General features: G+C 43.1%; 1 protein-coding gene across 1 annotated transcript in view; it reads left to right on the top strand.

The window, feature by feature from the left end:
* The window catches only part of LOC124594538 (beta-1,3-glucan-binding protein-like), a 286,026-nt gene extending 278,214 nt beyond the window's left edge, over nt 1-7,812 (top strand). Inside the window, exon 6 of the mRNA XM_047132914.1 lies at nt 3,384-7,812. Within this exon, the coding sequence (XP_046988870.1) occupies nt 3,384-3,608 (225 nt within the window). The 3' untranslated portion in view covers nt 3,609-7,812. The remainder of the gene's footprint in view (nt 1-3,383) is intronic.
* The last annotated feature ends 17,051 nt before the right edge of the window (nt 7,813-24,863 follow it).

The following is a 24,863-nucleotide window of genomic DNA, read 5'->3' as shown; positions in this document are numbered from 1 at the left end:
ATATTTTATCTCTGTGACCTGTAGCACAAATGATACGGCCAACATACTGCTCGCAGCATATGTAACAACGTCAGCAGGAACCAATTAAGGGTGCTGATATGAAACTGAGTACAGAGGACTTCCCGCGTGTAAAAGGAACCGGTCCGATGGGCCTGGCACGCTACCCCTCCTAGTGCCGCTGCTACAAAAGGGCTGCACTCTGCCTGCTGTAAGGCCAGAAGCCCGTTCGCAAGTTGTGGGCCACAGACTTTACTTTTACCTGTAAGTCAGGACAAGACCATTTATATCGTAGCTGTCGCAACCCACCTACTACAGATTTTGCTTAACTTTGTAGAAGAACTGTTGACGTCTTAAGCTACCATTATTTGCACTAAAACCATCAGGTCACGAATTTTTCCTGGATAAGGAACACCAACGTCAGTGGAGCAAGGTAACTGATATATAACATCCCACCAATGTTGTGCAGAACTGTGGTCAAATCTGTCTGCCAGCCCGCGAGTGAGAAAGAAGTCTTAGCACCTCTCCTCGACCGAGCGAGGTGGCGCAGTGGTTAGCACACTGGACTCGCATTCGGGAGGACGACGGTTCAATCCCGTCTCCGGCCATCCAGATTTAGGTTTTCCGTGATTTCCCTAAATCGTTTCAGGCAAATGCCGGGATGGTTCCTTTGAAAGGGCACGGCCGATTTCCTTCCCAATCCTTCCCTAACCCGAGCTTGCGCTCCGTCTCTAATGACCTCGTTGTCGACGGGACGTTAAACACTAACCACCACCACCACCTCTCCTCGAATGCCCAAGACGAAGCGCGTTCCCAGGCAATGTCGTCTTATGACCAGTTCGCGCATCGAATTTTTGTGCGAGCGAATAAAGATAATCTCCTCTGTAGACCCTACGTTTAATGTAAATTTACGCTGAGGAGCCAAAGAAACTGACAACATGAATCCTGCAGGACTGTCCATAAATCCGTAAGAGTACGAGGGGTTGGGGATCTCTTCTGAACACCGCGTTGCAAGGCGTTCCAGATATGCTCTATAATTTTCATGGCTGGGGAGTCTGGTGGCCAACATAAGTATTAAATTCAGAAGAGTGTTCCTGGAGCCACTCTGTAGCAATTCTGGATGTGTGAGGAGTCGCATTGTCCTTCTAGTATTTCCCAAGTCCGCCGGAATGCGCAGTGGACGTGAATGGATGCAGGTGATCAGACAGGATGCTTACTTACGTATCGCGTGCCAGAGTCGTATATAGACGTGTCAGGGGTCCCATATCACTCCAACTGCACACGCCCCACACCATTACAGAGCCTCCACCAGAGAGTGGAATACATTTAGGACGTAGGTTGCAAATGCTTCTCCGAGGTGAAGAGGTTGGCACAGGAGGGTAATTCGTGGCGGTCCACATCAAACGAGTCAGAAGACTGACAAAATAAAATTAAAAAAATAAAAATATCATCAAGTGGGTATCATATGAGCATTTCGATCCCTGCTAACATATTAGAATAACGGGTAATCACGTTTTCAAATATTAATTACCTTGAAAACAAGATGATAATATTAACATGAAAACAAGAAAAAGAATCATTCACGAATACGTGCATAATAGACAACATAAATCGTGTTAGAATAGCGGCAATTGCGATCGCGGGAATAAAGATATAGCGGCAGTACTCGTCATGGAGATAGTACCAACACGTGTTACTAGATCGCGGGGCGAGCGAAACATCGAGGATTGGAGTGAATCGTGACTGCGATCTTTCACTTATTTATTGGTTGCTGTTGTTACATATGGCTCGCAACATAGAAGATGTATCGGTGCGTAAATTTCAGTTATTTTTATTATGCAAATCTATGGTAAATTAATAAAGCTACATCCTGGAGTTAGTACCAACATAAGTTGTTATATCGCAGGCAGGGGAGGGGGGGGGGGGGGGGGGGAGGGCGAAAGATGGTTCAGATCACATCTTTCTCGACCTGTAGCTTTAACTGTTCTAGGCGTCCGAGTCGTACTCAAGCACAGCACTGGTTTCATTATACCCATTCTTCAATCCCTATGTAGAGTACGTAATGGGTGCAAGTGCAGATATTTTTATATGTGGTACCTTAATATGTATACACATCAGCGCGTTGGTTGTTTTTTCTCTGCTTCAAATAGTCTTCCCACAAACACGTCACAAACTTTACGATCTGCATGGTCGTAACAGCACGACTAAGTGGTGTACGCCTGTCGGTATAGACTAACCGTTTTGCCTCCATACGTCCACACTTCAACACCTGACCTGCTGCCCAGGGAAGATAAGCATTAATGGCTTGCTATTTCCACACGTTCTTGGAGGTGTTAACCAACATAAAAATATACGACTTGTATCAGCAATAATAATTAGTCTGCAAATGGCGTAAATACTGTTGTAATGGAGTTCAGTACCCCGCCCCGATTCACCAACAAAAATATCTTTACTCATACCCATTACACCCTACATGAAAGAAAATGTCCTGACTGTCTGACTCATCATCGCCCAGTCCAAACCGGTAAGAGTAGAAACGTAAAAATTTTAAGAGGGTGTTGATCTTATACCGTAGGCATCGTTTAGTAAAGAATTGTTGAAAATGTATCGTTACTAAGGAAATTTTTAAGCTAGAACTACAAGAATTGGTATTTTATTTCTCGGTCAGAGATAAAAAAGTACGTGTTTCAGCATTATTGGAATTTCAACGACTAAGGAGTAAAATAGCGGATTAAAGTTTTTTAATAAATCTTATTCAAGTATTTTTAAAGCAACGTCTATGAAAATTGGTCTTTGCCTTCACAGTCAGAAATTATAAAATTTGTGTTTTAGTACTTTTCGGAATTCAAACCCTAAGGTGATGAAATAGGCGATGAAATGATTTATTTAAATATTTCATTATGAAAGGATATCTAAAGCTAAATCTAAGAAAATTTGTATTTAGCTTCTCGGTTAGAAAGGGGAAAAAAAAAAAAAAAACGTGTGTCAGTATTTTTGGTGATTCCACCCCTAAGGGGGTAAAATAGGGGATCAAAATTTTTATGAAAATATTTCTATATATTTAAACTTTTAAATCTAAATCTATGAAAATTCATATTTGTTTTCTAAAGAAATTTGTGTTAAGGGACGAGAGTTTCTAACGAAATGTCACCACTAGAACTCAAAAAGTAGGATTAACAAAGACCTTCTACTCCAACTACGAATTCGCTATTTGGTCAGAAGTATGAAAAACATACAGGTTCGATTAAAGAAAAACAAACAAAAAATCTTTGCAGACCGTACAGTCTATGCGAGCTAAGCAGCGAGCGAGCGCTCAACTACTTATAAAAATAAAGAGAATATTTCGTTTCTATCTATGTTAGAGGAACTTGGTGTTTTGTCGGCAGTTCTTCATCATCATGAACGTGGCGGTGGGCGGCAAGTTCTTCCCGGACGGGTGGCGCAACTTCCCGCGGCCCAAGCCGTGGAACTGGACGTCGGCGGCGCCGATGCGCGACTTCTGGGAGCGGCGCCACTGGTGGCAGCCCACGTGGCGGGGCGAGGACGCCGCGCTGCGCGTCGACTACGTGCGCGTCTTCGCCTTCCCCTACTCGTCCGTCACCCGCAGGTGACACGCCCACTCCGCGCCGCCGCCGCTTCTCCTCACGTGCCAACGCCGTTGCCCTGAAGGGCAAGCGCCAAAGCTCTCACGTCTCCAGGGAGGCCCTGACGTTGCTGCCCTCTCCTCTGACACTCTTTCTCCTGGATTTGATATGGAGGAAATTTGAAAAAGACAAACGTAGCAAACCGCTGGCTGTTGTGTAGTGCCAGTAGCCGTACAATGAGTTTATTGCCATTGATGGGCTCGTCGGTTTTCTGGTGGTGGCCTTAACAAGCTGCGCACAATAGCAGTATGGCATTAAAACGCAGAACCAACCTGCCGCGGAACGCTTCTTGGAGAGGTACCTCATGTCTACGCAGCCACATACAAGTTATACGTATTATGTAATACTACGCCCTTATGTTTATCTTGGTTCGCAGTGCCATTGTGTAACCCTCCGAGCTTAGTCTGAACTGCCGAATTGAGTAAGGTTATAATGGGAAGTCTGTTCTACAACAGGAGACGGCCGAAGTTCGAGTTAAAGTGCAAACTAAGAACAAAAAACCGCTTTTATAGGATGACATCAATGTTAGCTATTTTGCTTCGTTTAATTAAGGTATACACATGTGTAGAAGTGCCGACTTTTTCAGTGGCGAGAATGCTGCTTTAGCAACAGTGCCAGTTTTTCAGTCAGAAACCGTTTTATGAAGCTAAGGAAGGGTAGCGTGATATTTATCTGTAAGTGGTGTGACTACAGGTACATAAGAACTCGACAATAATCCACGTACGAAAGTGCAAGGGCCGATTCAACCATTTTTATGAAGTAAAATACTATTGGTCCATATTTAGAGACACAGCACCTTAACAATAGGCATTTGATCCAGTATTTAAGTTGTAAGTTTCCAATACAAACTGTCCAAATGTATAACTGACCTAGAATGAAAATGTGTGAAGCATATGACAGGATAGCGTAAACAGAAATGTCTCCAAAACACAAGCACTCGGTTGGCACTGGTTTCTCAAACGCGTGCGCTCACACACAACCTCACAAAAAAATTATCTTAGAGGCCGACTGGAAGTCAAGATGCTAGGTAACATTTAGGGTAAGACTAAGTAAAACCTGACAATATTGCATGAACTATACAATGTGAAAGACTGCTGCCCGAAACATTAAAGAGACTCAAGTCCACTTCCCTAAACCTCGGAGGAATACAGTAATTTACTTTTTCTTAACGAAATTAAACGAAAAATAGTTGTAGCGTTACACTTCAAAATTATACTTTTAAAATTTGTTAAGAATGATAGTGAAAAACTGAACAGAACTAGCAACTTTAAGCGCAAGAAATCTGTATCTCCATTTAATTCACACGACGGTTTCCTCAAACACACTAACCTTCTTTCGGTAACAGCAAAAACTGCATGTCGTAATGCAAGATTTCGGTATCTTCACAAGTAAATAAATCGTCGCTTCGAACATGAAAAATGTATGAATCGTACACTTCCGAGAGTACTAGCGTCAACCAGAATGAAAAATGAAGTACTTTAGGTTCAACGGCACACGAGACATCGAATTATTTCAGCTTTTTTAAGTACCGTGAGACACCATGTCTTTAGTTTCGTCACAAAGTCACATTACACACAGTGGGAGCTCCTTTCGACTCAGAGTACTAGCACCTGGCAACCACAATGCCGCCGCAGTTCAGAGGATCAAGTAGTCTAAGCCTGATTCTGAGAAGACTCTGTTCCAGTCCTTCCAGCGGAGATTCTTCACGTATGCGGCACCCAAGCGCTCCGCCATAGAGGCAGAATGTCTATGGAAACACTACGTTCATGTATGTATCTACGGCTTTTGCTTATTGCTTATGCATTAGCCGCTACAGAAAATTAATTTTCTAGCTTAAACAATGAATTATTCTGAAATATAATTCGATGCTCAACTGCTTTCACGGAAACATTTGCTGTAGATGGTATCACAGTGCTATCCCTGCCTTCGTCATTCTGAGCAGTGTACACGTTGATCTATAAGAGAAACATTACTTTCCATTTAATTTGTGCCGCTGACGTGAAAAGAATTACACCTCATTCTAGCTTTCAACTGCTATCAGTAAATTGTTCCTCACACTGGCCTTCTGGAGTATACCACGCAGGCGACAGTAATACAACTTGGAATGTGTATTACCGAAAACGGCACGTGGAAATAATCCAGTCGGCCATTGGTTCAGTCAGATACACTCTCTCTGGCGTTGTGATTCTTACCTACTCCTAGTCTCGGATAGTTGTCGATCCTAACACACAGTGGGCTTTAGTATGAAATGATATCAGAAAACAATAAATTTCCGAGTAATGTGAACGAGAACTCAAGTGTATGTGACACAATGTACTGTCGGAAAATTGGAGTTAATGTCCCACACACATGCAGCAGACGCGTACAATACGATATGCATTGTTTACACACCTTCCGAAATCTATAATCCTGTTCATTTGAAAATCACACGACATGGTTTTTTAAGTACAACTTTAGGTCGATGTCATTTAGGAGGCTTCCTACATTTTAGGTATGTTAGATACTTGACGTAACCTAAGCATATTATAAGAAACTAGTGTCTTCGACGTGCTGTGTTTGAAATATTGGATGAGATACTCTTCAGCCTCTCAAAACGGAAAGAGAAGCTTTTTTTCAACTGCGCCAACTGTGTGAGACAACTACTTGAACATTGTAACAAATAATTCTGTTAAAGTAGGCTTGTAGCTTGCGTTTTTTTTACACCTATTCATTATATGAAGCGCCGCAGAATTCAGTTTCTTTGACTGTAGTTCCCACAACCCCAGCTGTGAAATTCTCGCCTCTGGAAACTATCACCATGTTGGAAATATAAAAATGTATTTAACTGTGAACATTGATAATAGACTTCTCGTGAAATACTGCTTGTTTGAGTTCTACGATTCAAACCCAGCGTCACTGACATGACTCATTAAGATCTCCAATTACAGATTTACTGCAGTAACACTCTTTTTCACGAATACTATTGATGGTCAAATGCTGGCAATCTACCTATAGTTGCAGATAATATTTTGTGTCGGATAGAGAAATTGACAGTGCAGAACATTGTGTGAATAGATACAAACCGGTGTGGCTCCGTACACTTTCCCGGTATAATAATTCATTGTATTCATATCGGGTCTCCAGCCGGATATGAATACAAAGATACATACCGGTACTTAACACTTTGGAATTCATTTAACAGATATTTTTAATATTTGAGATTAGAGATAACATTTCAGATGGAACTCTTTAACTAATGACTGCTGATCTCAGATATTACGAATAGAGCCAAGTTTTTGCGTAAGCATCGTATACACTATTGTTATTACAGTTCCTGCTTTTTCTTTAGATATGAGCGATGAACTACCTCATTTAACATGATATTCGAAATTTTTTTCATACTGTTTGCTGATATCATCACGTTCGCGTTAGTTTCTTATCTGTATTTCGAACATTTTAAATTTATGTCTGATTTCTCTTAACGTCTTATAAAACTGTTAAGCAACCTTACGAATTAAATTAAATAATATTCTTTTGTAATCAAACAACACTCCGAAAACCCTCCATCATAAATTTTATATTCTGAAAGAGTCCTCGGTACTCAGTAGTACTCGGCACTGTACACATTCGTCAAGTCTACAACCCAACGTCGGTATGTAGTGATGGAAACTGAAAATTCCACTTCAGGATTGTGTGTGTAAGGGGGGGGGGGGGGGGTATGAGTCAATTAATTAATAATGTTCTTTGCAAGACCTGTATGAGCGTTCTTCCCACGACGACGAGGAGCAGAGTGAATTGAGCCGTTGTCTCAGATCCCCAGCAGCAACAAAAAATATTAGCTGGACAGCTGTGTGAGTCTTTGTATTAGTTCCAGGGATGTTCACAGAGTTTAAATACAGGGACAACCACTGTGCGGAAATATAGTACAAACACGTGCATGTGCTGCCAAATGCTTCTGCAAGAAGGCTTAGTTTCGGAAATTATAATTATTTAGAGTAAGCATTTATGTAACAAGCAGATAAGTGACTGCTCAATTACGAATCTTCACAAATTTTTAAAAAATTATCCATACGTAACTATAATGATATATAATGTACCTCAACTGTATGTAAGTAAAATGACTGTGATATGTGTTGATCTATATTCTTTTGTTTGAATATGTATTCGAAAACACAATAAAACATTTATCAAAAATTATTATATTTAATCACACATCAAAGTATTTTAGAGTGCGTTATCAAAGATAATATGTCCCTTTGAATAAAAATTTCTAAAATTACAAAAATTTTAGATTTTTGAAATAAGAAAAAGCAACAAAAACATTTCTGAACGTTGTTAATGTCAGTGGTGACTGCAATCACAGCACAATGCAGTGCATAGCAAACACGGAGTGTTTGCAAAATAACTTTTCATCATACACTTTTGTAGTGACCCCTCATCAGAATACTTCTGCCCCAAGAGAGAAAGGTGAAAACGTAAGTATGAAAACGGGAGAAACAGCATATACTTCCACAGTCTTACTATTATTATTTGGCCTTGCCGCTTGCAACTACGGTTTTCTGCGTTACGTGAGATGGCGACTACTTAATACACCGTATGAGCAAAGTATTACTTACATCGTGTTGTTTCAACGTAATTTCTAAGATAAGTTTTAGTTAATTTCTAAAATGTGCACTTGCATATGGTAACACCAATCAAGCAAAAGATGTGTGTAGGTGCCTCAGCTGCAAGATATGGAGTTTACATTTATTAGAATATGTTTATGTTATTGTTAAACTTTTCAGATCAACCAGTACGCAACACAAACGAGAACACATTTCACGAAACATTAAGTCCTCTTAAAATGAACAAATATTTCACTGTTGCGGGGCTCAAGATTTTTCCGGTGCAGGGTGATTCTGAATATTTCGTGGGTATTCAGGCGGGTGACATCGTTCGGAATGCGTGACATTTCGGCAAGCCAGCTTCTTACTATCTGCAATTGTTCCTGGAGACGTCAAGGAAAACAGGCTACTGAACATTTTATTCTGCACTGTTTCCCCATCCGTTGCTTCTACGCTACTCTTACATTCTGCGAAACAGTTTTTCAGCGCAATTGTCGCTACTTCCTGACATATTATGGCCAGTATTTTCAGAAATCGATTGGTTACTTCGCACTGCTTCCTTGCCCTCAAGCCTTTTCTTATCCTCATCCTGATTTGGACTCTTCACCGTACTTCCCTTTTACCACTATCTCCCTCCGGAAGTTACTTTTGGAGTGCAGCCTCTCGTACCTGTTTCAAGTCAGAAACAATGTCATCGTCTGATAGGGCTACACCAGTTGTTTCTTTACTCTACACACGAAGCCACTGTCTTTTAATGGCAATCATCTTCCTCACATCTTCATTCTCCTCATCCAACGTCCCGACTTTTCCCGTCATTCTTATTAGATCACCCACATCCACATTTCTCACAACTATGCTCTCTATTTTTATTTAATTTTTATACTCGGGGTAGCAAAGGAATAGGAAACTGCTGAGACACTACTCAACTCTTTACCCAGTTTGCCCAATAATTCACCCACTGTTATTCATACGATACAAATACATATCTGAAATCCATCAAAATTGCAAGACCGACAATAATGCCTTTCATAACATCACAATCGACCAATACAAGCCAACACAGAGCTAGAAGAATACTGTTGTAGAAGTACATGGATTAATCGCATGCGTAAGCAACTTACTTTTTTCCCGAATTTCTGCTAATTATCAGAGTTATAATTCGAATTAATTGAAAATCTCACCTTAACGAATCATGATCCACGGCGCTAATTAAAAATCAGATTAGAAAAATATCAGCCACTGAATCTGCACAGAATTCTAAATTTTATGCTTTGTGTTCTAGCTGCAGATCAGAATGTAAAGTAACCAACATCCTGCGCAGACGTCGCGAGTTGTTTACGTGGGGTTATAGTTGAGTTCAACATAGCCCTGCGGATGTTAGAATGATCCGTATTAGTTGGACTGGTCGACAGTCAGACCACTCCCCGTGGACTAACACATTTAATACCACGTGTCGTGCAGCGGATAACTAATAGGATAGAGGTGACCCTAGCAAACATGAGGCTTGGGTGTTGCACCTCACAAAAGATAACAAACAGAGTGATCAGCTAACTATGTAATGAAACAACCGCTTTGCAAAATGCTGGTCAATGATATTTTTGCTACCTAAACAACGCTCTCCTCTCCCAGCAAATGCTCTACAACGTTGGCCGATCGTTTCACTCCCACACACATGGTTCTTAAAGAATTCTGAGCTACACTCCAACTCTTCAGCTATTCCTCACGTCCGTATTTTTCGGGGACTGGCGACCTGACATCTCTTTCCTGTGCTATTTTTTGAGATTAACCACTGAGGAGCCCCCTTACAACTTTTTAGACAAGAGGGCGTTCACCCTACTTAAGGTGGCACTAGACAGTCGGTCCACTGTTTTACAAAAGAAAAAAATTCCTGACTACCATGCAGTTCTATCGCTTTTCATGGAGCGCAGACATCTTTGTCTCTTACTGACTTCCATCTGCACAACATCTACATCTACATCTACATTGATACTCCGCAAGCCACCCAACGGTGTGTGGCGGAGGGCACTTTACGTGCCACTGTCATTACCTCCCTTTCCTGTTCCAGTCGCGTATGGTTCGCGGGAAGAACGACTGTCTGAAAGCCTCCTTGCGCGCTCTAATCTCTCTAATTTTACATTCGTGATCTCCTCGGGAGGTATAAGTAGGGGGAAGCAATATATTCGATACCTCATCCAGAAACGCACCCTCTCGAAACCTGGACAGCAAGCTACACCGCGATGTAGAGCGCCTCTCTTGCAGAGTCTGCCACTTGAGTTTATTAAACATCTCCGTAACGCTATCACGGTTACCAAATAACCCTGTGACGAAACGCGCCGCTCTTCTTTGGATCTTCTCTATCTCCTCCGTCAACCCGATCTGGTACGGATCCCACACTGATGAGCAATACTCAAGTATAGGTCGAACGAGAGTTTTGTAAGCCACCTCCTTTGTTGATGGACTACATTTTCTAAGCACTCTCCCAATGAATCTCAACCTGGTACCCGCCTTACCAACAATTAATTTTATATGATCATTCCACTTCAAATCGTTCCGTACGCATACTCCCAGATATTTTACAGAAGTAACTGCTACCAGTGTTTGTTCCGCTATCATATAATCATACAATAAAGGATCCTTCTTTTTATGTATTCGCAATACATTACAGTTGTCTATGTTAAGGGTCAGTTGCCACTCCCTGCACCAAGTGCCTATCCGCTGCAGATCTTCCTGTATTTCGCTACAATTTTCTAATGCAGCAACTTCTCTGTATACTACAGCATCATCCGCGAAAAGCCGCATGGAACTTCCGACACTATCTACTAAGTCATTTATATATATTGTGAAAAGCAATGGTCCCATAACACTCCCCTGTGGCACGCCAGAGGTTACTTTAACGTCTGTAGACGTCTCTCCATTGATAACAACATGCTGTGTTCTGTTTGCTAAAAACTCTTCAATCCAGCCACACAGCTGGTCTGATATTCCGTAGGCTCTTACTTTGTTTATCAGGCGACAGTGCGGAACTGTATCGAACGCCTTCCGGAAGTCAAGAAAAATAGCATCTACCTGGGAGCCTGTATCTAATATTTTCTGGGTCTCATGAACAAATAAGGCGAGTTGGGTCTCACACGATCGCTGTTTCCGGAATCCATGTTGATTCCTACATAGTAGATTCTGGGTTTCCAGAAATGACATGATACGCGAGCAAAAAACATGTTCTAAAATTCTACAAGAGATCGACGTAAGAGATATAGGTCTATAGTTTTGCGCATCTGCTCGACGACCCTTCTTGAAGACTGGGACTATCTGTGCTCTTTTCCAAACATTTGGAACCCTCCGTTCCTCTAGAGACTTGCGGTACACGGCTGTTAGAAGGGGGGCAAGTTCTTTCGCGTACTCTGTGTAGAATCGAATTGGTATCCCGTCAGGTCCAGTGGCCTTTCCTCTATTGAGTGATTCCAGTTGCTTTTCTATTCCTTGGACACTTATTTCGATGTCAGCCATTTTTTCGTTTGTGTGAGGATTTAGAGAAGGAACTGCAGTGCGGTCTTCCTCTGTGAAACAGCTTTGGAAAAAGGTGTTTAGTATTTCAGCTTTACGCGTGTCATCCTCTGTTTCAATGCCATCATCATCCCGTAGTGTCTGGATATGCTGTTTCGAGCCACTTACTGATTTAACGTAAGACCAGAACTTCCTAGGATTTTCTGTCAAGTCGCTACATAGAATTTTACTTTCGAATTCAATGAACGCTTCACGCATAGCCCTCCTTACGCTAACTTTGACATCGTTTAGCTTCTGTTTGTCTGAGAGGTTTTGGCTGCGTTTAAACTTGGAGTGGAGCTCTCTTTGCTTTCGCAGTAGTTTCCTAACTTTGTTGTTGTACCACGGTGGGTTTTTCCCGTCCCTCACAGTTTTACTCGGCACGTACCTGTCTAAAACGCATTTTACGATTGCCTTGAACTTTTTCCATAAACACTCAACATTGTCAGTGTCGGAACAGAAATTTTCGTTTTGATCTGTTAGGTAGTCTGAAATCTGCCTTCTATTACTCTTGCTAAACAGATAAACCTTCCTCCCTTTTTTTATATTCCTATTAACTTCCATATTCAGGGATGCTGCAACGGCCTTATGATCACTGATTCCCTGTTCTGTACATACAGAGTCGAAAAGTTCGGGTCTGTTTGTTATCAGTAGGTCCAAGATGTTATCTCCACGAGTCGGTTCTCTGTTTAATTGCTCGAGGTAATTTTCGGATAGTGCACTCAGTATAATGTCACTCGATGCTCTGTCCCTACCACCCGTCCTAAACATCTGAGTGTCCCAGTCTATATCTGGTAAATTGAAATCTCCACCTAAGACTATAACATGCTGAGAAAATTTATGTGAAATGTATTCCAAATTTTCTCTCAGTTGTTCTGCCACTAATGCTGCTGAGTCGGGAGGTCGGTAAAAGGAGCCAATTATTAACCTAGTTCGGTTGTTTAGTGTAACCTCCACCCATAATAATTCACAGGAACTATCCACTTCTACTTCACTACAGGATAAACTACTACTAACAGCGACGAACACTCCACCACCGGTTGCATGCAATCTATCCTTTCTAAACACCGTCTGTACCTTTGTAAAAATTTCGGCAGAATTTATCTCTGGCTTAAGCCAGCTTTCTGTACCTATAACGATTTCAGCTTCGGTGCTTTCTATCAGCGCTTGAAGTTCCGGTACTTTACCAACGCAGCTTCGACAGTTGACAATTACAATACCGATTGCTGCTTGGTCCCCGCATGTCCTGACTTTGCCCCGCACCCGTTGAGGCTGTTGCCCTTTCTGTACTTGCCCAAGGCCATCTAACCTAAAAAACCGCCCAGCCCACGCCACACAACCCCTGCTACCCGTGTAGCCGCTTGTTGCGTGTAGTGGACTCCTGACCTATCCAGCGGAACCCGAAACCCCACCACCCTATGGCGCAAGTCGAGGAATCTGCAGCCCACACGGTCGCAGAACCGTCTCAGCCTCTGATTCAGACCCTCCACTCGGCTCTGTACCAAAGGTCCGCAGTCAGTCCTGTCGACGATGCTGCAGATGGTGAGCTCTGCTTTCATCCCGCTAGCGAGACTGGCAGTCTTCACCAAATCAGATAGCCGCCGGAAGCCAGAGAGGATTTCCTCCGATCCATAGCGACACACATCATTGGTGCCGACATGAGCGACCACCTGCAGATGGGTGCACCCTGTACCCTCCATGGCATCCGGAAGGACCCTTTCCACATCTGGAATGACTCCCCCCGGTATGCACACGGAGTGCACATTGGTTTTCTTCCCCTCTCTTGCTGCCATTTCCCTAAGGGGTCCCATTACGCGCCTGACGTTGGAGCTCCCAACTACCAGTAAGCCCACCCTCTGCGACTGCCCGGATCTTGCAGACTGAGGGGCAACCTCTGGAACAGGACAAGCAGCCATGTCAGGCCGAAGATCAGTATCAGCCTGAGACAGAGCCTGAAACCGGTTCGTCAGACAAACTGGAGAGGCTTTCCGTTCAGCCCTCCGGAATGTCTTTCGCCCCCTGCCACACCTTGAAACGACCTCCCACTCTACCACAGGTGAGGGATCAGCCTCAATGCGGGCAGTATCCCGGGCAACCACAGTCTTAGTCCGATCAGGGGATGCGTGGGACGAGCTGGCCGTCCCCGACAAACCCCCATCCGGACCCCCACAGTGATGCCCATTGGCAACAGCCTCAAGCTGTGTGACCGAAACCAACACTGCCTGAAGCTGGGAGCGAAGGGATGCCAACTCAGCCTGCATCCGAACACAGCAGTTGCAGTCCCTATCCATGCTAAAAACTGTTTTGCAAAGAACGTCTGAACTAATCTACAGAGAGCGCAAACAAATCGACAAAATTTAAACGGTTATTAAAATACAAGATTGCCTAGTAAATGCAGTAATGCTGCTACTTGCGCACTGCTGACACTGCTCGGCGGCGGAAGGAGACTAAGCGAAATTACACTATTCAGGTACTAAAACACGATGCTACACTCTCAAATACTATAATACGCCCGAAATTTATGAATTAAACAATGCAAGTACCAAAAACACGCAAAGAAATTAAGAATTAAACTATGTAGCAAATGAGTGAGCTAGGAGTTAGGAGTATACGACTTGCTGCTGCAGCTGCTTATCCAACGGCGGCAGGGAGCACACTGACTGCGACCAACCGACACTGGCCGTTCAAAACAAAAACAGTAGACAAACGACCACGCGAATTTACACTATTCAGGTACTAAAACGCGATGCTACAACTCTCAAATACTATAATACGCCCGAAATTTATGAATTAAACAATGCAAGTAGATGGCGAGCAATCGGCACTAAATAAAGCTCCGCTGAAAAGTGTTTTGGCCGGTTGCACTGCTGATAAAAACAGACTCTGTATGAGCGCAGGTGTTCATCACATTACATTATACGACTTCTGTAAATTTAGGACTGGACAAAATATTAATTGCATAGCGTGCGTTATATGAAGAACTGTCAACGCAAACGATGCCTGGGGTCGTGACGTATATCCGCTAATAGCGGTTGTCTAGTCCCACACCTCTCTTTCTTCTCTAAAAACAATCCGAAATTCCTAGGGAGACCCAACGGAACACCAAGTCACTGTAAATAAGTCGTTTGTGGGTTAATTTTTCCTACATTAAAAACTCTAGGGGATTGTGATCTTTGTTTACCATAGTGGTTATGCCATAGACAAAATATCGTAACTTTGAGAAAGTATAGACGACGGCTAACGCCTCCAGTTCTGTAACGGAATAATTACACATGCTCTTATTCAGCACACGACTGGAAAATGCGATAATTTTATATTTTTTTCTCCATTTGCATCCACCTCTTCTAACACTCCCACCTTGATGCCAGTTTTGCTGCAATCCTATGCAGTGCGTAATGGAATGCTCGATTAGCGTGGGCTGGATGAGCGTATTCACCAAAGCTTGTTTCATTCACTGAATACACTATTCACCCCCACATCCTTGTTCCAATACACTTCCTTTCCCGGGATCGTGCACAACAGGTGTGACGTCAAAACCTCATTTTCTATAAATCGCCTGTAAAAAATTATTAATTCAAGTAAACTCCTCACCTTTTTCATGGTGGTTAGTTGTGCGAACTCATATATCGCCTTGAACTTGGGTAATCTGGTGCCCCACAAAAGCAATTTACTTCTTAGCAAAAGCTTATTTCTCAAAATTCAGTATTTGTCCGACCTTCAACAGAGCAAATAGTAGCTCCCATGCTTAAAAATTTTGCTCGTTCCAGAACTCCACTCCAAACGTCGTGTCAGCAATGTATTTTGTGACAAACGTAATTAGCGTCAAGTCAAGAGTCCGTATAAACACATAGGAACATGTGGAAAAAGCAGACAGTAGCTTCTTGAACTGACAGCACTTGCCGCAGCATAAGAAATCAGTGTACGGCCAGCAAGTGGGGTCTAGTTCGACCTGCCAGAAACTTTCTCATAAATAGATCACCAAAAGGTACTCTTGCCATGGAATCTCTGAAGCAATTATTCTAGAGACTCGGAACATGTTTTAGGTAAAATTATTGTATTTATTTGACGGGAATTTAGCGCCAGTATGATAGAGCGATCCTTTTTTGGTACTCGCGGCAGGGAACTGTTGTAGCTGTTCTATCTCTACCACGCCTTGTTCCAGCATCTCTTGAATTTTCTTCCACCTATTCCTTGTAGACTGGGGGAATACGGCAACGACTGACGAAATTTTTTGTGAACATTACTCCTGTAAAATTCTTAACATCACCTTTCTGAGAAGTGTGTGCTCGATTAAAATGTTCTTGAGCTCCTCATGACCGTCATCTGGGCTGTCTTGTTTCTCTGAGACCTTCGCTTCTGTCTTACTGAGAATTTGATAATATTTCGTAGCATCTCGTTCGTGTTTTTGCAAATCTTTATGCCTGCGAGCAGCTGTAGTACGCTGAATTATCCTTTTTTACAATGCCGAAATCGCAAGGCAGTGTTCCAGAGCATTTCTACTTGGCTCTGTGCTGTTGAAAAAGAGTGTAATATTTAGCTTTGCTCTAGTGATGGAAATCTCGTGTCTTGCTGTGTCTATACTGTGACATGTTGTCGTATAAATTCTACCGCAAAAATGACCTGTGTAGTCAGCTACGGAATTATGGTAGCATTCACCACGAACATTCCGAGGCAAAGCTTACTTGTGCTTTGCCTGAACAGTTTTCCCTCTTACCGTGGTTTTCTGTGATGGGAAAGCGCCCACTATTCCGCCTGTTCATATGCCAAAAACATGGCTTCTGACATACTATTTACAAGATTCCTCATATCCAGAGTAGCAGAATCTTCTCTCGTACCTAATCTTATCATTACAGCGGGAGCTCTGTCACCTGCGTGTCGCCCATCTCGGCCAGTAGGTCACCGCTGACATCTTCATATTTTGGCATATTTAGTGTGTAAATTCGGTTCTTATCTAGTTTCATTTTCTAATCAGGTTTCAGACAAGCCTGCCGATTTGGTTTAGAGCTGAATCTCGAATCTCTATTATCTCCACGCCTCTGTTTCTTCACTCTCTCGACTGTCCTTATGAAGCGTTTGGTTGATGGAATCTATCACCATTGTTTCCTGATCTCTGACTGAGCCAGTTTCCTCTCAGTTTCTGTACAGTGTTATTGTTCCTCCCCCTAAAATTCTCAACCACGTGCTCATTCTCATGTGAATTACTGTCTATCTGTCACAAACTTAATTCTTCTTACCTCTCTCACGCATTCGTCCAGATCTTTTAGGATCAGTTTTAAAACTTCTACAAGAACTTTCTCTATACAGAGTGTGTTCCATGGGCATTGTATTGATGGAGAGCTGTATTAGTTCGCCAGTATTGTTGTGGATCCAGCTGCTGAATGCGTTTCAAAATAACATTAAAGTACGCTGAGTACGTCTGGAATCGCTTAACTGACAGATGTGGCGCTTTTATAGTCTACACTTTGTTTTGTTCTGCAGTTGACCAGTACTGTTTCATTACTTCATTACTTCTGTCTCAAACTCTGCAAACATTCTGCAGTCTCTTATAACTAGCTGAACTCTTGGAATTACTTCGTCACTGATATAGTTGTTCATAAACTCTAACTTACACTGAACCGGCAGGAATTCTATTCCAATAAAGGGAGAGGTGAGCTCGACTTGAGCTGTGACTCTTTCTAAAATAATTTTCATATTATTTTCCCATACGTACAGTCGATTGAAGTAAATTTTAATGCAGTTACACTCGCCAGAAAAAGAACTAGTTCACAATTATATAACAAGTCAACTATGTACCAGATTAACAGAACAAACTACCAAAACAATCATTTACCCGAGAAACAGTTTAAAACCTTTACAAAAGACGACACATGAAGTACCAGTGCCGGCCGGAGTGGCCGTGCGGTTCTAGGCGCTACAGCCTGGAGCCGAGCGACCGCTACGGTCGCAGGTTCGAATCCTGCCTCGGGCATGGATGTGTGTGATGTCCTTAGGTTAGTTATGTTTAAGTAGTTCTAAGTTCTAGGGGACTGATGACCGCAGAAGTTAAGTCCCATAGTGCTCTGAGCCATTTGAACATTTTTGAAGTACCAGTCGTGCTTCACCATTAACTTCGTTTCAAATTAAGTCCACAGTAAATAGCTACACAGAAATTCATTTCAAACTTGACAAAATAATTTCCGAAAGACTATACAAGAGCCGCATTTGCATCTGTCTGCGCAAGGAGTTTACAAGGGGGGTACCAACACAATAGCACAAGCGTAATCCCTCGAGCTGTTAAATCTTCTGTAATAACTTGCTCATAAATATGTCAGTAATTTTCGTCAGATATAAAAACGATTCTCCAACGAGAAAATTCTACTTAAAATTTTGAAATGGAACACCCAGTGATATTAAAAGAAAATACACAATAATCTAGATAAACAACACCTGTCCACGCAGAAACACATCAAATGGAACCCCGGGAGAAATGGGCAAGCGGTCAAAACCTTTATTAACACAGCTGCTGCGCTAGAAAATCTTAAAAAAATCGAGTGGAACCCTTCAGTGAAATAAAGAGCGGGTTGGTTATAGAAAACATGACTGAAAACTCAACCAACATCAAACTGAAAGGGGACCAAACGAAACAGCAATTGACAGACTTAGATATTGCACCTGGACAGTTCAGACGCAAACCAAAAAGCGAATGCTATTAATACACACTGAAGTGCCAAAGAAACTGGTATAGGTATGCATAGCCGGCCGAAGTGGCCGTGCGGTTAAAGGCGCTGCAGTCTGGAACCGCAAGACCGCTACGGTCGCAGGTTCGAATCCTGCCTCGGGCATGGATATTTGTGATGTCCTTAGGTTAGTTAGGTTTAACTAGTTCTAAGTTCTAGGGGACTAATGACCTCAGCAGTTGAGTCCCATAGTGCTCAGAGCCATTTGAACCATAGGTATGCATATTCAAATAAAGAGATATGTAAACAGGCAGAATACGGCGCTGCGATCCGCAACGCTCTTATAGGACAACAAGTGCCTGGCGCAGTTCTTAGATCGATTATTGCTGCTACTATGGCAGGTTATCAAGATTTAAGTGAGTTTTAACGTGACATTATAATCGACGCACGAGCGATGGGACCCAACATCTCCGAGGTAGCGATCAAGTGGGAATTTTACCGTGTGACCATTTCATGTGTGTACTGTGAATGTCAGGAATCCGGTAAAACATCCAATCTCTGACACCGCTGTGACCGGGAAAAGGTGGTGCAAGAACGGAACCAACGACGACTGCAGAGAATCGCTCAAAGTAACAGAAGTGCTACCCTTCTGCAAATTGCTGCAGTTTCAATGCCGGTCCATCAACAAGTGTCTGCGTGCGAACCATTCCACGAAACAAGATCGATATGGGCTGTCGGAGGCGAAGGCCCACTCGTGTACCCTTGACGCCTGCACGACACGAAGTTTTACGCCTCGCCTGTGCCGGTCAACGCCAACATTGGACTGTTGATGACTGGAAACATGTTGCCTGGTCGAACGATTCTCGTTTCAAATTGTATCGAGCAGATGGACGTGAACGGGTAGGGAGACAAGCTCATGATTCCATGGACCCTGCATGTTAGCAGGGGAATATTCAAGAGTAGGGGGACAACCTTCACTTCACCCCACTCTCCATTGTTGCCAAATTTATTCAAGATGGCGACGATGACGTCATCCAAGATGGTGGCATGTAGACTTGGCAACAGCACATGACGTCATCCAAGATGGCGGCTTTTGTCGGGAAAATAGGTCAATTGTGCTACGTCCACTAACCTAACCTCAAGAAAAACTGGCCAGAAGTTTGAGTTTTGGCGGGAAAATAGGCCAATTGTGCTACATCCACTAACCTAAGCCTCCAGACGAAAAAAAAATGGCGGCAAGTTTGATTTCCAACAGGATGAAGCATGCAAAGACCGTACTTGTCTTTGTTATCATTATTGATTAACATTCATTAACATTCATTATCATTCATTAACATTCATTAACATTCATTATCATTTATTAACATACATTATAATTCATTGTCATTCATTATCATTTATTAACATTAATTATCGTTCATTGTCATTCATTATCATTCATTATCATTTATTATCATTCACTATCATTTATTATCATTCATTATCATTTATTATTATAGGCCTACCACCACTAGAAAATAGCGCCAAATTCAAATTCCAACACGATATTCTCTCGAAAACTGTAATTCTATGTATTATTATCATTTATTATTTATTCAAGATGTCCGATTTTCTCGGTGAGAAACCCATTCTCCTTACATCCATAACAAAAATCTATCACAAGTTCAAATCCCCAACACCATAATTGATCACATGTACGAGCTTTCTCCGTCACTTATCTTTTTATCACTGGCAGCCTATCATAATCGCATCAAATAATAAACTGCACTTATAGTAACGTAATTCACGTCCTTTGATTTTACAGGGGGGAAGGGACTGAAGACTTTATTTCAAGCACTATGGTCATCACTTGTTCTCCAACACAGTCAGCACACACATCTTTGATATCGCAGTGCAGTCACCACGACGTCCGCGCTCCTACTGAATTAGTTCAAATCCTCGCCACCCCCTGGTCAGCGCGCGGAGACACTGGCTACGCCTGTCATGTGAGGTGGTCGGCCACTAGCGCGGGGGGCGAGCCCAGCGATCGCTCCCACGTCGTAAACATGTTTTCGCTGGACACGCTGGAACTTGTCGAGTTTGACATCACAGCGGCCCCTTGTCCGCTCACCACGTGTATTCGTCGCCTCCACACGTTTCCCGCAAAAATTGACTCACTCTGAGCTGAATCACACAACAGTCGGCCGTTTCCCTGCAACACTTTCGGAGCCACGTTCAAACCTGTCGATGCCGACCTCACACAGCCGTTCGCCACGTGTCCCTGTGCGAGCGAGAACGCAGTGCTACACTTTTGGCGGCAAAGTTTGCTCGACAGTGGAATCCGTCATGACTATATAACAGCACTAGAACGCCCGCTAATTGACTCGCTCTCGCGCGCGCGTGATAACTGTGCAATCGCTGCGCCGCCGCCCCGCTCACGTCACACACCCTCCATACACGCGACGGACATAGCCTTCCGTAAATACCTGGAAAATGACACTTTATTTCAGACATTACGGTCATGCAGGTGTGTCCCAACTGACCTCTCCATGCTCACACAGCGAAACTCCAGAGCACAGCTGACGATCGTGAGGCCGGCTGAGCCCGCTCCCTGGCCGGCTGACGTCAAGCACTCCCCCGCGGCTAGCGCGACAGGAAGGCTGCATTGCCTGAGGGCCCCGCCCGCGAGCACTTGACACCAGACACGATGTTTCCTGTCGACCGCGTGCCGTACAAAGGATACGTTTGGCGCCAAAGTTTGACCGACAGTGGAATCCACCATGACCATACAACAGCGCGTTTGCTCGTTGCGAGAACGCTCGCTAATTCACACTCACCACCCCGCTATATTACATAATTCCATTTACAATTTCATATACATATTCGAACGTGTTCAACTCCCTAATATCAACTACTTTTCGAGGACCAGAACGCCACCGCCTCCTCCTCCTAGGAACCTGCGCCAAGTTTGAAATCAGCCAGTAAACAAAGCTCACTTGCACTTCCGCCACCAACCTAAGAAAATTGTTTCAAACTAAGCCACCAGCACTCAACCTCTTCCTACACGTTTCTGGTAAACGGACCCTCCCTGCACTACGTCCACGAATTTACTTTATTTAGGAATGGAGTATATATATCACACCGACATGTCCCACATGATACAGACCTGCAAAACACTCCTACATAACTCATTTATAATGTTCTAGACACACGCTTGCTAACTGTAAACAATTAAAAATAACTCATAGCACAGTCTACAGACATGCGAACCGCTTGTAAATAATGCAAAACATTTACCTCCAAATAGCCAAACAATTGCTAATTTTCGCAAATAATTTCAGTGCATATGCTGATGGAAGGAAGAACGAGTGCACTTTATTTATTTGCTACAAATCTTTTTGAAACTTTTACTTCTCTTAGGTTTCGATATGTAACGCTCACATAAGGCAGTTTCTGAACTCCAGTAGTGCACTACACTCGGCAACACAACCACACCCATCAAGATATTCATTCCAATCCAGACCTGTAACTCCTCTACAGATAAATTTGTCCAGTTATTTGTCTACTCACTCACATTCTGACCAGATTGCCGTTATTGTGCAAAAACAGCTCAGACTGTGCTGTGCTGCTCGGGGAAGTAAGGAAGGGCTGCACTCTATTTATTTGGAGCCCTTTTATTTAGTCGTGGAGTATATTTGTCACAAAACACTCGCACTGATCCCACTGTGGCCATCTGACACAGGCCACAAATACGTAAACAACTCCTAATTTCACCGCACAATACCAAACAGCTCTTAAATAATGCAGTACACAATATCAGCAGACGAGCTCTGTACTCTTAAACTCTCCAAATAAAGCACCGCACAGTGCACGGACATGCTCGCAAAATAGTGCAACAGACGCGCCCAAACATCGCCAGCTACCAAACCGACCAAAAGTCTCTGCTCGGCCTCCCCCAAACATGACCTCAACACAGTCGCATTCGCACCTATTACCGGAGAAATTGATATCGCCTATGCGCCTTAGATTACGCTCCAAGGCAGGCCGCGCGCGCGTGCGGTAGGCAGGGAAGGGGATTCCAGAGTCTCCAGCCAAGTTCATCTTCCGAGCGCTCGTGACAGCCGACACATGTGAAAGCTGCATTGTTCTTCTCATGTATACCGCCGGCGTCTCAGGTCTGGACCTGCCTTCACGTCTATTCTTAGAACAGCTCATAGCTCGTTGACACTGAAAGGGTACAGTACCGCCCGACATTGAAAATAGTTACAACATACTCGTCACGCGACGAGGCGAGAGCAGGGATGTGTAGTTATGTTTAGTTAAAGGGCCGTCTAATGTCGTGTGAGGAGCAATGTGCAGTGTGCTACAGTGTCATAGGAGGTAAAGACAGGTGCTGCTATGATGTGTCTAGCGTATGGAAGCTGCGCTTTGGAATTATGCTACGTTGATATAAAGTTGACTTTCACCCGCGTTTGGTGGTCGCGGCTCGGGATCGCGGTCCTAGACGGACGTATGTGTGTGCTTTGGCCACTGACGAGCTCGTTGACCGCACCAACTCACACTTGTGGAAGCCAAGCAGGGGCTGTGCGAGGTCTGAAATTAGACGGATGGGTGACTTCACGATCCAGTGGGCAGGGTGCAGAGTGGGGGTACCTGCGCACGTCTGCTGAGTTATTTTGCGAGTGGATCTGCAGGCTCTGCTATGCGTTATTGGGATAGTTTACGAGTACCGAGCGTATCTACACATCTGCGTGATGTATTATTTAGTAGCAGTTTGCCATAGTGTGTACTGAAATTATGATTGGGTGCGTGTCTGTGGGCTGTGCAACATGTTTCAGGGCACATCTGGGATTGGGGTTGTGTGATAGCGTGATAGGTACACTGTATGGTTAAATAAGTTGTTCGAAAAAAATAAATAGTGTTCTCAATGATTACCCGCGCCTGCAGTGCAGATCAGAGTGATTTGGTTTTTCCGTCACCATCTCGGTTGCATGCGAGTAGTAAATGTTTTCCCGGCCGCGTTAATCGAGTGTGTTGAGAGGCACCCACATGCCTTGCTCATACTGTGGCATCAAGCAGTCAGGCCTGCAAGATGAGTGGTCTGCCAAGCTAGTGGATTCATTCTTATTTATCGAGTAATATGAACTCTCGTACTCTCAATTAAGATACAAATTATCCTCCTGTATGAATAATACGCAACGGAAACGCAATTCTGACTATCAGTAATTTACAGAACCCTGACTGTTCACTACGCACTGGCAATACCACATTTTCTTTTTGTCTTTTATTTAACGGCTTTTATCAACACGTGGCCACCGCACTGAATATGAGTGGCGCACACATTATAAATTCGGGACATCATGACAACATACAATTCGAAGGAAAAGTCCACCAATCTTTTTCTTTTCACTATCTTATTTATTCCGATAAATTCTATAACCTAAACACACAAATTCTATAACCTACAACAATAACACATGAGAAATTCCGCCAAGTGGGCATGGCTTTACATTGGTGATTCTCTACCTTATGCTTTCGTAATTATTTAACGCTACAGTGCACTTTCTGGATAGGATGGTGGATCTTTTAGTATATCTCACACTTCGACTCTCACAATCATCATCACGAAACTTTCCTCCAGATCGAGCGGTACAGAAGGAACAAGCATAACCCACTAATCTTTTGAAACTACCTTGCTACTCTCCCATGTAAACCACACATACTCAAATTACATGACATACACCACACTACAACATGGAATACAATACAATAAATAGTCACAATACTATCACTTTCAGCTTTCCCACTTCAATTAGTATTTATCCCAGTTTCACACGACACTGCCCCACTTTGTAATTCTACTTTCCTACTATGAACTCTGGAGATATATGCACGTCTTCCTGTGCAATGCAAGCCAAGTGGCGTTGCTGGATAGACGGCTGACTCACCTTGCTTCTCTCTCAGAGTATTGTAGTTTGAATCAAGCGTCACACGGAAACATAACATGCAAAGTAATATTAAGAGCATATTCATCACACACGCGAGTCCTCAACTGATACCATGGACGAGTACTTCTCTTTATCCTTTGTCTCATACACAGATTGAGACTCACACAGTACTCACCACGTGGAAGTACTCGTCTCTAATTTCAAGTCCTGCACACGCCATTCGTTAAACATTTCAACTTATAGTACACACGCTAGTAATTCAGCTTAACTTAAGCACACGGAAGTATTTCAACTTATTGCTACACGTGGTTTCATTGTGACCGTTGGTCACTTCCGAAGATTACTACGATCCCATTAATATTACCTGCCTGACATTTAATTCTCCCCACAAAAGTTCCTGAAATAGAGAAATTATTATTTCAAACTACTCTTAAATATTCCACATGAATACCATGTCTCCACTCTTTTGTCTTTGAGGCGCACACCCAAGACAGGTCTTAACAGCACAAGATCCAG

This window comes from Schistocerca americana, chromosome 1, assembly GCF_021461395.2.
Source record: "Schistocerca americana isolate TAMUIC-IGC-003095 chromosome 1, iqSchAmer2.1, whole genome shotgun sequence".
NCBI lineage: Eukaryota > Metazoa > Arthropoda > Insecta > Orthoptera > Acrididae > Schistocerca > Schistocerca americana.
The sequence above is the reverse complement of the archived record's forward strand: the minus strand, read 5'-3'. Positions and strand labels throughout refer to the sequence as shown.